This window comes from Lacerta agilis, chromosome 4 (genome assembly GCF_009819535.1).
Source record: "Lacerta agilis isolate rLacAgi1 chromosome 4, rLacAgi1.pri, whole genome shotgun sequence".
Classification (NCBI taxonomy): domain Eukaryota; kingdom Metazoa; phylum Chordata; class Lepidosauria; order Squamata; family Lacertidae; genus Lacerta; species Lacerta agilis.
The window spans coordinates 19416487-19431255 of record NC_046315.1 but is presented as its reverse complement, the minus strand read 5'-3'; the positions used below and the strand labels follow the sequence as shown (position 1 = coordinate 19431255).

Below are 14769 nucleotides of genomic sequence, written 5' to 3'. Positions count from 1 at the left end.
TAATTGAATTGTCACAGAAAGTACTTTTCATATTTTATATATGACAACTGAGGATCATAACCCATCCACTGTATGAAGTGACCTCATGTCCACTAACTGATGCCAAAATAAAACTTGTTAGTCCGTGGGGTGCTAGAAGACTCTTCCCCCCGCTCTTCTTCCTGCAACCCTCTCAGGCAGAAACTTCTTAGGAACTCTTTGATCCTCCAAGCTCCGCCCCCATTCCACAGATGGAGCACACTGGCAGTTGCTAGGCAACACACCTTCCTCCTCTTCTAATTCACATGTAGCCCCCTTCCCATCTATCTACTAACCTGGTAACAAATGTTTGGGACTTCCCTTTCAGGGATGAGGTGCCAGAGGTGGTGCTTCAAGAGATTCTTTCCTCTTTCTGGGAGAATGAGTGGCAGCCTGGCATGGCTACTCATTATATTCTTGAGGAATCTTTTGAGTGAGACTGATGGCCAGACACCGCCTCAGGGCTTTAGGTATGCCTCTTATGAGGTGACCATCCCAAGGAAACTGAGCTTCAGGTATGGACTACAGGAAACCCAGGATGTCAGCTACCTGCTGCAGATTGAGGGGAAGAGCCAGGTGGTGCGCCTCAGGCGGAAGAGGGGCACCATCCCTAAAGACTTCCCCATCTTCACATACAATAAGGAAGGGGACCTCCAGGTTGACTATCATTACATCAGGGATGATTGTTTCTACAGTGGCTTCATACAAGACAAGCCTCTATCTTCAGTCACTCTCAGCACTTGCTCAGGGGGACTCAGGGGCCTGTTACAATTTAACAATGAGACATATCAAATTGAACCTGTCCAGCCATCTGCTACCTTTCAGCATATGGTGTATCGACTGGAAACAGTGGAGGGTGCCATGCGCATGAGGTGTGGGTTGACGGAGGAAGAGCAAAGGAGTCAAGAGGCCATGATCCAGGACAGAAAGCATGTGGCTATCAGAAGTCCTCCAGCAGAACTCTGGTGGCCACACAAGAGACATGCAGAAGTGGCATTTGTGGTGGAGCATGAACGATATGTTAAGTTTAATAAAAATGAAACTGATATTGCTATGAAACTTCTTGAGACCATCCATACGGTAAATTCATTTTTTGAGCCATTTTCTTTTGAAGTGTCTGTAGCAGGACTGGAGATATGGTCAGAAAAGAACCTCATAGATATTGGTAAAACTATAGGAAGCACACTTAAAGCGTTTACTGTATGGAGGCATAACATTCTACTTAACCATCTAAAGAATGATGCTGCTCACTTAATTGTATACAGGTCATATGGAATGACTCTTGGACGAGCATATGTAGCAGAAATTTGTAATAAGAAGGCTACTGGTGTTGAAGTATTAAGAAATTTCAATTTGTTTGATTTTTCTGTACTTTTTGCCCATGAATTTGGACATAATCTTGGTATGAGCCATGATGAATCAAACTGTAAATGTGATCGACGTGCCTGCATTATGTCTGCTTTGTATTCACGGACTGATAAGTTTAGCAACTGCAGTTACCATAAGTATTTCAATCTAAGGGACTCACCTTGCTTGTTGATTCCACCAGACCCTGATCAAATGTATAAACTCAAATACTGTGGGAACAAAGTAGTGGAAAAAGGAGAGCAATGTGACTGTGGCTCAGCTGTGCAGTGTCAATCGGATCAATGTTGCAGGCCAGATTGCACGTTGCGCCCATTTGCCAATTGTTCTTCTGGACTGTGCTGTGACAGGTGCAAGTACCGTCCCGCTGGATCCATTTGCAGAAAGAGTATTAGCATCTGTGACCTGCCTGAGTTTTGCACTGGGACTTCGGACCAATGTCCAGAAGATGTTTATATACAAGATGGTGCCCCTTGTGGTGATGGAGTCTATTGCTATCACGGTCGTTGTAGTACTCCCAATGGGCAGTGCCAAGAAATATTTGGCAAGAAAACCGTACGAGCTTCAGAGGATTGTTTCAGAGGGCTGAATGCTCGAGGTGATCGCTTTGGCAACTGTGGCCTTGAACATGGTATTTTTAAGAAATGCAATGCTGAAAATATTCTTTGTGGCCGAATGCAGTGTAGTAATATCTATAGGGTACGTACCTTGGAAGAACACCAAACCATCATTCAAACCACCATTGGCAAAAGTATCTGCTGGGGTACAGACTACCACAGCGGAATGGAGGTAGATGATATTGGAGCAGTGGAAGATGGTACACCTTGTGGCACTGGCATGATGTGTATTAATAGGGAATGCAAGAATGTGTCCCTCTTGCGGTATGAATGTAACACCACAAAGTGCCATAACAGGGGAATATGCAACAACTACAAACACTGTCATTGTTCTTATGGCTGGGCCCCTCCCGACTGTCTACAGAGAGGATATGGGGGCAGCATTGACAGTGGGCCAATTTCAAAAAGCTGGAATGGTGTCATTGTTGGTAGTATTGTAGGAAGTGTGTTGGTCCTTTGCACTGTGACTGCTGCTGTTGGCCTGGGTGTGTATTACAGGTTTGTGCTAAGCTACAAGGTTAGAAGAATGAGTTTAAGAATCTCTCCATCAGAATCAACAGAAGAACAAAAACCACTTGAGGTCACAGAAGCGAAGAATGCAGAAAGTTTCAAAAGGGTATGCTGGGTATAATGAGCACTATTATATAACATATATTTGACTCTGTAAGCATTGGTTCAGTTCATCTCAAAGGGAAATATTCACATATGAAAATTTTTGTTAATACTTTCACTTTATGTTGAGAGTCTCTGTTGTTGAAGACAGAAGTCCTATCCTATGTTGAGTGGGAGAAATCTGTCCAGTGGTATCAAATATTATCATACAGGAGGATACCATGCTACAGATATGCATGTAAGCAGTGCTGGCATTTTGGATATATCAGATTCTCTCCCAAAGTAACCTTGAGTGTAGAGGGATAGAATCACAACCCAATCCTCTTAACGCCATTGAAATGCAATATTGGTATGTTTGCGAAGTGAATTCACTTCAGTCTAGAAAGCCATTGCAAAAATTGTACCAATAACTATGTTGACACAAATGTTAATTTTGAAATGAGACAGTTTATTAAAAATATTACGAAACCACCAACACATAATATTACAAAAAGCTATAATGGAAATAATGGCAAATGTTATATAACATATTTGCGGGTGCTATCTTTTCATTAAAGTTTCATTTTTGTTTAGCACCTTGTTTATAAAATTTGCCACACAGGATAATCTTTGATTTAACCACAAGGGGAAAATATTTTCATATATTTAGAGTATCTCTGTGCTTTAACACAGAATCATGTCCTTTTTAGCCATTGGAAGGTGGTCAGTGGGTGGAAATCTGTCTTTTAAAAGGAATACTACGTGGTTAGAAGATATTTTTAGAGAAGCCAAAACACTTTTGGATAAAACTAGCAGGTAAGAGTGCTCTCTGGTAATGCTAGATCCCCTTTCTGAAATGTTTCACATGCCCCTCAGAGTTTTAACTTCCCTTACCTAGTTGTTGTTTTTTTTATTAAAGATTTTCTTGATTTACAAAAGTGTGTACATGTTTTCCATGTAACATTTTTAAGGACAGGAAGAGCCATAGTTCAGTGGCAGAGCCCTTATTTTTTTATGCAGAAGGTCCAGGATGAATGTATTTTTGTGACTCTAGTCAAAAGGTTCTCAGGTGGCATAACAGCTAGGAGAGCCACTGAGATCCCAGAGAGCCTGAGGGATCCGCCAGATGACCTGCTTATTGAGCATTCATCTTGATTTGTTTAGGGTCGAGGTTCTGCATTTCCCCATCACTCCTCCAATCACTAAAGAAAATCCATTTAAAAAACATATTTGAATGTCAGAGCTCCCAAGTCCTTTTTAGTCCAGTTTAATTGCACAATCCCACTTGCAAAATACTGACAGTCTGAAAGTGACCTGTGTCCCTCGAGAGAGATCCTTTGCCATATTGCATGATATTGGTTTGGATGGATGAAAGGTCTGACTCATTGTAAGGCAGTTTTGCTATTACAGGTTCAAAATAATGAAAATGCAGATTAAATACATTAATGGAAACATTTATAATTTGCATCATTTATTCCAGTTACCAAATTGTGTTGCGTGTGTCCCAGCCTGTTCAGTCCTGAATCATAAAAAACCCCTGCTTCCCTAGAACACAGTGAATATCTTAAGATTTATTTTTCCATTCCAGGGATGGACGTTTTGTGCAGGTAGACTGAACACTTATCAAGGTTAACACGAAAGGTTATTGTATTCCTTTTGCAAGTTCTAGATTTTCTTACTCTGAGAAGCAAGCCCTTCTTGATACATTAACTTGAAAGCTTAGCAGCTTAAATGCCAGTCCTTAATAATGTAGTCTCTATGTAGCATTCTATAGAGAATTCTGTGTTTTTGGGGAAGAATACAGGAAAGATAATGCTCCAGGTCAGCATAAGCTGAATTAATTATTCCTTTAGAGAGTTGTTAGTAGAATATTCAGTGCAGCGCGTGTACCTACCACGCAGAACTTGTGTGAACTGAATTGAGATCTTTTCATATTCAAAGCAGGTAAACTTCACTTCTGAATATCACTGTAATTAATTCCCTCCAGGGGCATGTAGAAATGGAAGGTATAATTAGCTGTGAAGGTACCTAACACTGCTGTCCTGTATCAGGGAAGTTAAATCGCTAAATGCTCCATTTACGTTTTTTTTAAAATGACCTTGCATCAAACAATACTTTGAACTATCCTCTGACAATCCATGTGCAAAACTACACTCATGCCAAATACATCCCCCCCCCAGCCAAACAAAAATAAATTCACTTGAAGTTGCCATGGAGTTTTCAGTCGTATCAGTGCTCATTTCAACTGCCTGTGAAACGGTTTGTCAGGATGAAGTCACTCATGGTTTTAATTAGAGCTACCACTGATTTTTCACCTGTTAGACAAATTCCAAGGTGATTTTGATCAGCTGAAACATCTAAAGGAATTCAAAGGAAGCTAGCTTATTGGGGAAGATCTCATCTCTCATCATCTCTCTTTTAGCTTTACAACTGCTACTAATAGTAAACTTAAGTGGTGAGTCCCAACAGGACTGTATCCAAAGCAGAGGCAGAATGAAACAATTGGTGGAGGTGGGGTGAAGGTATCAGTGTGCTCAGTGAAGTCCCATGGACTTCAGAAGTGCATTTCCCCACAAAAGCAGGAGCAATGGTCTCAGAAGCAACCCAACGAGGACCGCACATGTCTAGTAGCCTTGGATTAAGGAGTGACAGTTCACCCACTTCTGCCACTAGAATCTCATGCAGCCTGATTGACCCAGAGCTCCTTTAACTAAGTTTGGCTGGTACACCAGCTACAACAGGGTGGGGAACCTCCTGTAGCAATATGCTTGGGGGGTGTGTGTTCATGCAGCCCCCAAGATGAGACAAACCTCTCCAGGTGTCTTCCTAAAGTTGCGCAGCTCTGGGATGTCCATAAATCAGTCCTGGCACACTCTAGCGGCACATACCAGATGCCTATGTGCACGCACACTCAGCAGAGATCAACAGAAAGAAAGTGGAGACTGGTGTGCTCATTGTAAGCTTTTATTAAGCAGTATATGCAGAACAAAGCGATCATGGCATTCTCTCACTTCAGCTCCGAGAGAGAACAGAAAGTAAAAAGTACAAAAACACAACAGAGCGGAAGGGATAAGGCTAGCTTCCACTCTCTGGCTTTCCTAAGCCTAGAAAGTAAACACAGACATGTGGTGTAACAATCACACATCCAGCAACGGAGGAGTGAAATGCTAACATCTCCCACCCACAGGCCAGAGTTGGCCCTCCAGGAATTCAGATGTGGTCTATCAGGTCATTTCCCCCAAATCATGGCCACCTGTCCCACACCTGTTGCCATATATCAGGTGTGGGGCAGCTAGAGATGGGGCTGCCAGTGCACAACTGGGAGCTTTTAAGTGCACTGCCAGTTGTGCAGGTCTTTATAAATGACTTGGATGAAAGAACTGAGGGAATGCTCACCCGATATGCAGATGGCACAAAACTGGGAGGGGAGGAGGCTATATTCTTGAGCTGTTGGAGGGGTGATGGAAAGAGTGAAGGAAGCCTCTGACTCTATCAGCAAACTTATTTCCCTGCACCTGGAGGCCTCCTTCCACCTTGTATTTGGTGAAATCCTCACTTTTTAATCCATCATCCCTGACCACTGGTCCTGTTATAGTAACAGGTAGGTAGCCGTGTTGATCTGCTGCAGTTGAAACAAAATATAAAAAATCCTTCCAGTAGCACCTTAGAGACCAACTAAGTTTGTTATTGGTATGAGCTTTCGACTGCATGCACACTTCTTCAAAAAACCTAGTTGGTCTCTAAGGTGCTACTGGAAGGATTTTTTTTATTTTGTTTCCACTGGTCCTGTTAGCTAGGGATGATGGGCGTTGTAGTCCCAAAACATCTGGAGGGCCAAGTTTGCCTATGCCTGTTTTAATTGCTATTGGGAACAGAATTTAAATTTAAGGCTAAGAAGATCTAGAATATAACCCAGAAAATTTGTTGTTGTTCAGTCATTCAGTCGTGTCCGACTCTTCGTGACCCCATGGACCAGAGCACGCCAGGCACTCCTATCTTTCACTGCCTCCCACAGTTTGGCCAAACTCATGCCAGTCGCTTCGAGAACAATGTCCAAACATCTCATCCTCTGTTGTCCCATGAGGTGGCCAAAGAATTGATGCTTTTGAATTATGGTGCTGGAGGAGACTCTTGAGAGTCCCATGGACTGCAAAAAGATCAAACTTATCCATCCTTAAAGAAATCAGCCCTGAGTGCTCACTGGAAGGGCAGATCCTGAAGTTGAGGCTCCAGTACTTTGGTCACCTCGTGAGAAGAGAAGACTCCCTGGAAAAGACCCTGATGTTGGGAAAGATGGAGGGCACAAGGAGAAGGGGACGACAGAGGATGAGATGATTGGACAGTGTTCTCGAAGTGACTGGCATGATTTTGGCCAAACTGCGGGAGGCAGTGGAGGATAGGGGTCGAAGAGTCGGACACAACTGAAAGACTGAACAACAAGAGTAAAAACCAGTCTAGTCAAGTACTCTCCCCCTCCCAGCTGAGGCTAACACCAGATGCTCACAGGATGATGAGAACTCACTGTTTTGCATGGCTGGTAGGACTTTGAAAGTCCACTGCTTGGAACTCCCAAAAGTTGCTGCCATCCAGTAGCTATGGACCAATGATCTGACTAAATTTAAGGCAAAGGTTTAAAGCCTATACCACTGCAGACTGCAGGCAGGGAGATTTGCAAGAGGAAGAAAGCAAGCAGAAAACTAATACATCAAGAAGCAGACTGAGCCAGAAGTTGTGTCTGGTATACTTGTTTGCCTGTTAAGCTTGTGGCATTCCTTCTGTAGTCAGAACCTGGCCTACCCACTCTACTATCTGACAATTTTACTACCTCAGCCCCCACCTCCCAAGATTCAAAGGCAGACAGAGCCCGAGAGCTCAAGTGCAGCACCAGTTCTTCAAAAAACAATGAACAAAAATTCTAGTTAAGATTCTAGTTTGTCTTGTTAATACGTCCTACTGTGGGATTGTTGCCTCATTTCTCCTGTGTTTACTCAAAGCATGCCTGTTTTTGGTGTTTACCTCTCTCAAAGAAACAGAGTGACACTGACTGTAAAAAAAAAAGCTGGAGAAAGGAGATAATTTAAATTTTAGAATGTGTGTGAAGGCTAGAGACAATAACCTGCCCCATTCTTGGAAAATAACTTGCCCCATCATGCTATGATTCCATGGCAGGGAGTTGAGTTCACTTTCCCCAGAGCCAAATCCAACACCTGCTTGCCGACAACTACAAAATTCCTGGCTTGGTCGGCTCATTTTAGAAACCAACAAATACAGTATTTGCTATTCCAGCTCAAAGCAGCTTTGCAGTTTCTAGACAGAGAAAAGAATACAAAAGAGCACACTTATTTTTAGCACATTGGGGTTTGTTTGTTTGTTGTTGTTTTTTTGCATCTGCCTCTTCTTGGAATCTCACTGGGGAAGCTTGTTCTGCAGTTTGACTTTCACTGCATCATACAAACAAACAAACAAACAAACAAACAAACAAACAAACAAACAAAACAACCTACCTATTAAATACATAATAGATGTAGTTGAACACACAAATGTATTATGCTAAGTTGAAGCATACATCACTAATCAAACAAATGACAACAATATAGGTTATATCAACATCACTTCTGAATGTTAGGCTGTCTGTCCCCTTACATCCTGGTTGGGGAATATATGATCCTCCAGATGTACTTGAACCCATGAGACCCAACCAGCATGGTCAATGGTGAGGCAGGATTGTAGCTGTAGTCCAGCAGGTTCTGGAGGACCACAAGATCCCAACTCTTGCCTTACATGTATGAAAAAAGTCAGCAAATTCAAGTACCTTAGGAAGGAGATTTTTTAAACAACAACAACAACAACACACCTCTACCTGAGGCTTACTCAACACTACACAGCACACAAGTGGTATGCCAAAATTTTCTCCTGTGTTTTTTCATCCATTAATGAAAGAGGAAACTGCCTTCAAAAATTTTCCATGGCTGAAAGTGTGAGGTTTTGATGGACTTACCTTACTTTCGAGGTGGCTAAGGGTTTTTTTTGTTTTTTTGCTGGGGGAGTGTTTCTTTCATTCAATAAATTATCTCACCAGCAGTCTAAACTTTTGCAGGCTTCCCAGGTGCCTCCATCATACTCTTAGAATGGCAATGATGACCACCTGAGATGTGCTGGAACACACCTGAGAGGTGCCAGAACTGATGAACCCACCACCTTGCTCTATCAGCACCATGCTCTAACCAACTGAGCCACTAGAAGCTTCTAGTTTCTCTTATAAGGAGAGCAGGGACTTACAAAAAGCAAAGAATCTGCCCCCACCAACTGCAAGTCTAACAAAGTTCTCCTTTGGCTCCTGGGCTGTTTGTGTGCCAGTACCCATGAAAGATAAAATTGAAGCTTTCCCCTGATTATACAAACTAGCATAAATGCTCCAAAGTGCAACAGCTGTCATGTGAATTTCTAGACATACCTCTCAACCCCCCCCCCCAGCTGTAGATAATGTTAATCTTGGCACATTACATCATGCTTGGATATTTGCTAGAGAGGAGGCTTCCCTCCATATAATATCCTACTAATGCAGCAGTGAAACTGCCTTCATTAGGCAGAGATAGGGTAATGCATATGATAATCTTTTTGGGAGAAAGTTAGCTTTTATGGAGTGAAAGAGAGTTCTGCTCGTTTCTATACAGGTACTTTATGATGCTGAATTGAGCTCCTCAATTAATAATTTCCCATATGGTGTTTGCTCATTAATGCTGGAAATGATTCTTTTTTGTTCTCTACTTTCGTTAGCTAATAAGGCTCGAGGGCATCTTCAATGATAGGCGATAGCTGATGAAGAGAACAAGTTATTACTTATGTTGTTTACACCAGTGCAAATACAATAGTAATACATGAGTGCTTAAGGTAAAGGTAAAGGGGAACCCCTAACCATTAGGTCCAGTCGTGTCCGACTCTGGGGTTGCGGCGCTCATCTTGCTCTATAGGCCGAGGGAGCCAGCGTTTGTCCTCAGACAGCTTCTGGGTCATGTGGCCAGCATGACAAAGCCGCTTCTGGCGAACCACAGCAGCTCACAGAAACGCCGTTTACCTTCCCACTGGAGCGGTCCCTATTTATCTACTTGCACTTTGACGTGCTTTCGAACTGCTGGGTGGGCAGGAGCAGGGACCGATCAACGGGAGCTCACCCCATCACAGGGATTCGAACTGCCGACCTTCTGATCAGCAAGCCCTAGACTCTGTGGTCTAACCCACAGCGCCACCTGGGTCCCCCAACATGAGTGCTTAGTGACAGCTATTTTCCTTGGAGTAAGCAACATGGTTGGGCATCAACTACATGGAAAACCAGCTGTTAATTGCAAACCTAAATGTACAGGAGACTCTGAAAAGTACAAAAGACTCCATGCTTCAGAACATTGCATTGCAGAAGTAGGGAGGTGAATGGAACAGCAGTGTGTGTGTGTTTGCTCTGCATAGCTAGAGCGTTTGTCCTGCCTTTGTGTTAATTAAACATACTTTTGAACACTGGCATATCATTTGGGCCAAGGCTGAGTTCTACATCTTTTACCATATCTTTGTCTTTTACTATAACAACATGAGCAGTAAGTGAGCTATGGCACTGAGCAGTAAGTGAGCTATGGCACTGAGGGGTAAAAAAGTCCCGAGAAGCTTTAGATTACCACCACTTCTGTCACCAATGTTGAGTTGAGTTGGCATCTTTCTGTGATGGCAAAGTCACTTTAAAAAGGCAAGGGGAGAAGGAAGCAACAGCTACACATCACTAATTTGTGATCCTGATGAAGCCATGAACGTTGGTAGCAACCCAAAATATTTATGAGGAAAAAAGGGGGTAAGCAGATTCCAAGGGGACAGACTTCACCTCACGCATTAAACCAGCTCTATGTCACACTAATGCTCCAATCCTAAAACATATTTATTCAGAAGTAAGGAACACTGATTTCAATAAAATTTACATCCAAGTAAATATTTATAAGATTGAAGACTTAATCAACATTTTAATTTATTTTTTATTAGCCACATTCTCTTGACGCTGCTAAAAATGCTTTGGTGCAATAATGAGAACAACCATGAGAATCCATCTCGATCTGATTTGCGCAATTGAACGCTTTTCTTTCAGCAGCATTTGCTGGCGTTGAAATGCAGGGACAGAAAGCATTGCCTGTTGGGTTTCTGCCTGTGATGCTGCTGCGAAAAGTACAGGACTCCTGAGGGAAATATATGGCAGTCACAGATACTGAGTTGTATGTCAAGAGGTCCCTTGAGAAATGGGTCAGTCAATCCACACACTGCAGGATAGTGAAGTAAATGTGGATAGTATCAGTTCAGAGAGAGGTGGTCATTTCTGGCTTAGGATGGAAGGGTCTGTCAATTTCTATTCTATTAGTTTTCAATTTAAATTTGGTTCTTAACATTACCACATCGATTTGGATATATATTTTAATCCTCACGAAAATTCCTCAACATTTTAGTGTGAATTTCTCTGACTACATTTTTAATGCTGTTTTGACACAAGCACTCTCCAAATATAATGCATTTCCATATGTTATTGACACTAATATATTCATTTTTAGGCACACAATGCATTTTTGCAAACATTGGTTACTTGGAGAACTGCGTTGCGAATTTCAGATAAGTGAGATTTGGAAGGATGGCTACATTTCAGTTCTCATACTGTTTCAGAAAGTGTGGATTTGATCGATTCAGATTTAAATGTGAAGTGAATCGATTTTCTCCTCCATCCCTATTTCTGAAGTGAAAAGGAAAAAGGCAGAAAAAGTGAATGAGAGTTAAGCATGCATCGCAAGAATAGAGAATCCGCCTCCATATGTAACCACATCATTTTACTTTGCATTCGGCCTGAAATAACTAACTACCTTGTTAGTGAGACACATTCATGTCTCAATTATTTCTGCATCCAGACCTTTAGAGACTTTGAATTGCTTCAGAGATTGAAGGCATCCAGACCGGAGCATCTCAGCTTCTAAGGCAAACTGCTTAGGGCAATCAGCTGAAGACAGGGGACAGGAAACATGAATTGCTGTAGGTTGTACCCACAAAAGTCATCCCATTAGGGCAAAGACTTACATCTGCACAATGAGACTTCCTCTCCCTATTTTCTCCATACGTCACCCTCCCAATCTGCTCTGAACCTCCATAGCTGGGAAACAATAAACAGCACAGTTTTCTGGGGTGACATTTGCCCATCTTTGCTCCCCATACTGTCACTTCTGGCCAGGAACAGCACAGCTGGTCTAGCCTGACCTAGCTAGGCTGGCTAAGTGCTTTAAGCCAAAAGGAATATTTGAGCCTTGGCCAATACTGGACCAGCACAATGCATTTGGGCTTTATCCTGTCCACTTTTCTTGGAGGGTAAGACTGGATCCTTATAGAATTGTAGAATTGAAAGTGACCACAAGGATCATGTAGTTAGTTCAACCCAATGTGGGGCTCAAACCCACGACTCTGAGATTAAGAGTCTCATGCTCTACCAACTGAGATCACTGCACCTTGCTTGATTGCCCTCACCAGAGATGTATAAGTGAATAGTTATTATGAATAGTTAGTTAATGAGTCTTTCCTCCTACAGGCCACATTTCTTTTAGTATCTAATCTAATTATGAGTCTACTGATAGATTGGGGAAAGGAAGTTGATTAAATAAATTAAGAGGGGAAAAAACACGTGATAAATGGCAACAAACGGTATTGATGGAATGATGTATTAAATGTAGACATTGGGATGTATGCACATTTTGCAAGGAAATAAAGGCAAATCTGTTGGTTTCCTAGAACTTGCTTCCAAATTCTTCTTTCCGGTGGAAAGGAAACAGAAGGCTTGTGTGGATTGGAGATAAGGACTTATTTGGGTAAGAGAATGCTCCAGAGCAGGTGTGGGGAAGCTTTGGCCCTCCAGATGTTGTTGAACTACAACTCCCATCATCTCTGGCCATTGGCCATGCTTGCTGGGGCTGCTGGGAGTTGTAGTTCAGCAATAGGGCCAATACCTGATCTAGAAACCATGGTGGATTGGTCTAGCGCAGGCTTCCTCAAACTCAGCCCTCCAGATGTTTTGAGACTACAATTCCCATCATCCCTGACCACTGGTCCTCCTAGCTAGGGATCATGGGAGTTGTAGGCCAAAAACATATGGAGGGCCGAGTTTGAGGAAGCCTGGTCTAGCGGTTCTATAAGCCATGATGGCAAAATGGAGAGAGAAAGCAGGTCACTGAATGGCTATTGCCATAATAGCTATATGGCCAGTGTGGTGTATGATTGATTGATTGATTGATTTCATAAAATTTATGATTGTTGGAACCTCAATGTCATTTACAAAAATAATAAAACAATAAAATCATCAGTAAAAAGGCTAAAACAACTATTTTTAAACATTAAAAAAATTAAAATCAACAATTAACTAAAAATGGATGTGCTTTAACACATCAACATTCCACACATCTGTGTTGGCTTGTCTAAACAAAAAAGTTTTTACAGGTGCCGAAAAGAGTTCTGTGAAGGTACCTGCCTGATGCCAAGTGTAGGTGCTGCATCACTAAAAAGATTGATTTCCTTCAAATGTGTTAAAAGTAAGAGTGCCAGTTTCACCAATCAAAGCAGTGAAGTGGGTTGGTATGGGGTAAGCTGATCTCACAGGTAAGCTGCTCCCAAGCTGTTCAGGGCTTTATACACTAAAAGTAACAACTTGAAGTGGGCCCAGCAGCAAATCGGCAATTGGCACAGGTCTCTGAGCACAGGTGTTATATACGGACAAGATCTTGCTCTTACCAGCAATTGTGCTGCAGCACTCTGCACTAACTGCAGCTTCTGGATCAAGCACAAGGAAACTCCCACATAGAGCACATCCAATCTTAAAACAGCCAGTGCGTGAACTGACTGATGGACAAGTTTCCCTGGTCCAGGAATGTCTGTAGCTGTTGTACCAGTTGCAGTTGGTGAAAGACACTTCTAACTACTGAGGCTACCTGGATCCAGAAACAACCTCAGCATCGTGGTTAGTTAGAGTGTTGGATTAGGACCCAAGAGACTGGGATTCAAATTGCTCCCCATAAAGTCCAAAACTTCTAGTGGGCACCAGGTTGGCGAAGGCTGCCTTAGATAGTTTTTGCCTGCTCTTTATATAGCGCTATACTGTTTTCCTTTATGGCAAATATTTGCATGAACCAACATGTGAAACTAGGCTGTGTGCATCCAGCTCTGACAAAGGAAGGTTGGCACAGAATGCCAACTTGCAATGGGTGATCTAAAAATTGGACAGCCTGTAGGAGCATAATCTCACTGCCCTTTTCTCTCTTTATTTTTAACCAACTAAAAACTGTTTCAGCAATGATACTGATAATGTAGCAATAATCCTTAAGGCTTGGCAACCCACTGTGCCTGACTGTCTTTTCATTCCGAGTGCGACCAGCAGCATTCATTAAATGAGCAACCTAGTTTTGATGGGTTGCATAGTGTCCTAACGAGGGCTCATGAAATACCCTGTTTTGCTAGGTTGTTGCAGAAATTAGTATTTATTTTATTTTGTTTTACTAAAAATAAAACCCAACCAAATGCTACTGTTATTAGAAAGCACTTCCTAAATCTAGCTAACAATGGCATCGTCATCTTGACTTAAAAACAATGTTTAAAAAGCAAAGCTTGCCAAGGCCACTTGGGCTTCGGCAAGGTAGCCCTTTCCATTTTAACAGCCCGGCACTTCCAATCATCTGTTACAAAGACCCACACCTGGGTATGAATAACAAAATTTCAGCATGGGGTCAGTGTGGGGATTGCACACTTCTGCTTGCAAGGCAGGCGTTCCTGATAGAATCCCCTTAATTACTGTCACCCACCCTGCCTCTTAGTGAATTTGATTCCCATTATTAAATATTCAAAGGAGGACATCGCACTCAGCACAGCGGGGCCATTCATTTTCTGGTGGAGGCAGCAATCATGGCAATCTTACTTTCCACTTCCAAAGGTGTAACCCAGACTCCTTTAGAGGTGTGTGTGTGTGTGTGTGTGTGTGTGTGTGTGTGTGTGAAGCAGCCTGCAGGGCCTCTGTACACAGCCGGAGGCCTGGATGCAACTAAATAGGTCTGAAGTTAAACATCTCTGGAAGAGCTTCTGACACTGTATGAGTGATCCAAGAAGGGTTGCCACCTGTCCCGTATAATATGGG

The 14769-nt window shown here is 42.4% G+C and overlaps 1 protein-coding gene across 1 annotated transcript; it reads left to right on the top strand.

Moving 5' to 3' along the window:
- The first annotated feature begins 375 nt into the window (after positions 1–375).
- Positions 376–2631, top strand: LOC117045068 (disintegrin and metalloproteinase domain-containing protein 21-like). The gene has a single exon (XM_033145852.1). The coding sequence runs from the start codon at positions 400–402 to the stop codon at positions 2629–2631; it is 2232 nt and encodes a 743-aa protein (XP_033001743.1). The 5' UTR covers positions 376–399.
- The last annotated feature ends 12138 nt before the right edge of the window (positions 2632–14769 follow it).

Excerpts from the sequence above, each read along its gene's own strand:
- LOC117045068 (XM_033145852.1), top strand. The coding sequence starts at position 400 with ATGAGTGGCAGCCTGGCATGGCTACTCATTATATTCTTGAGGAATCTT.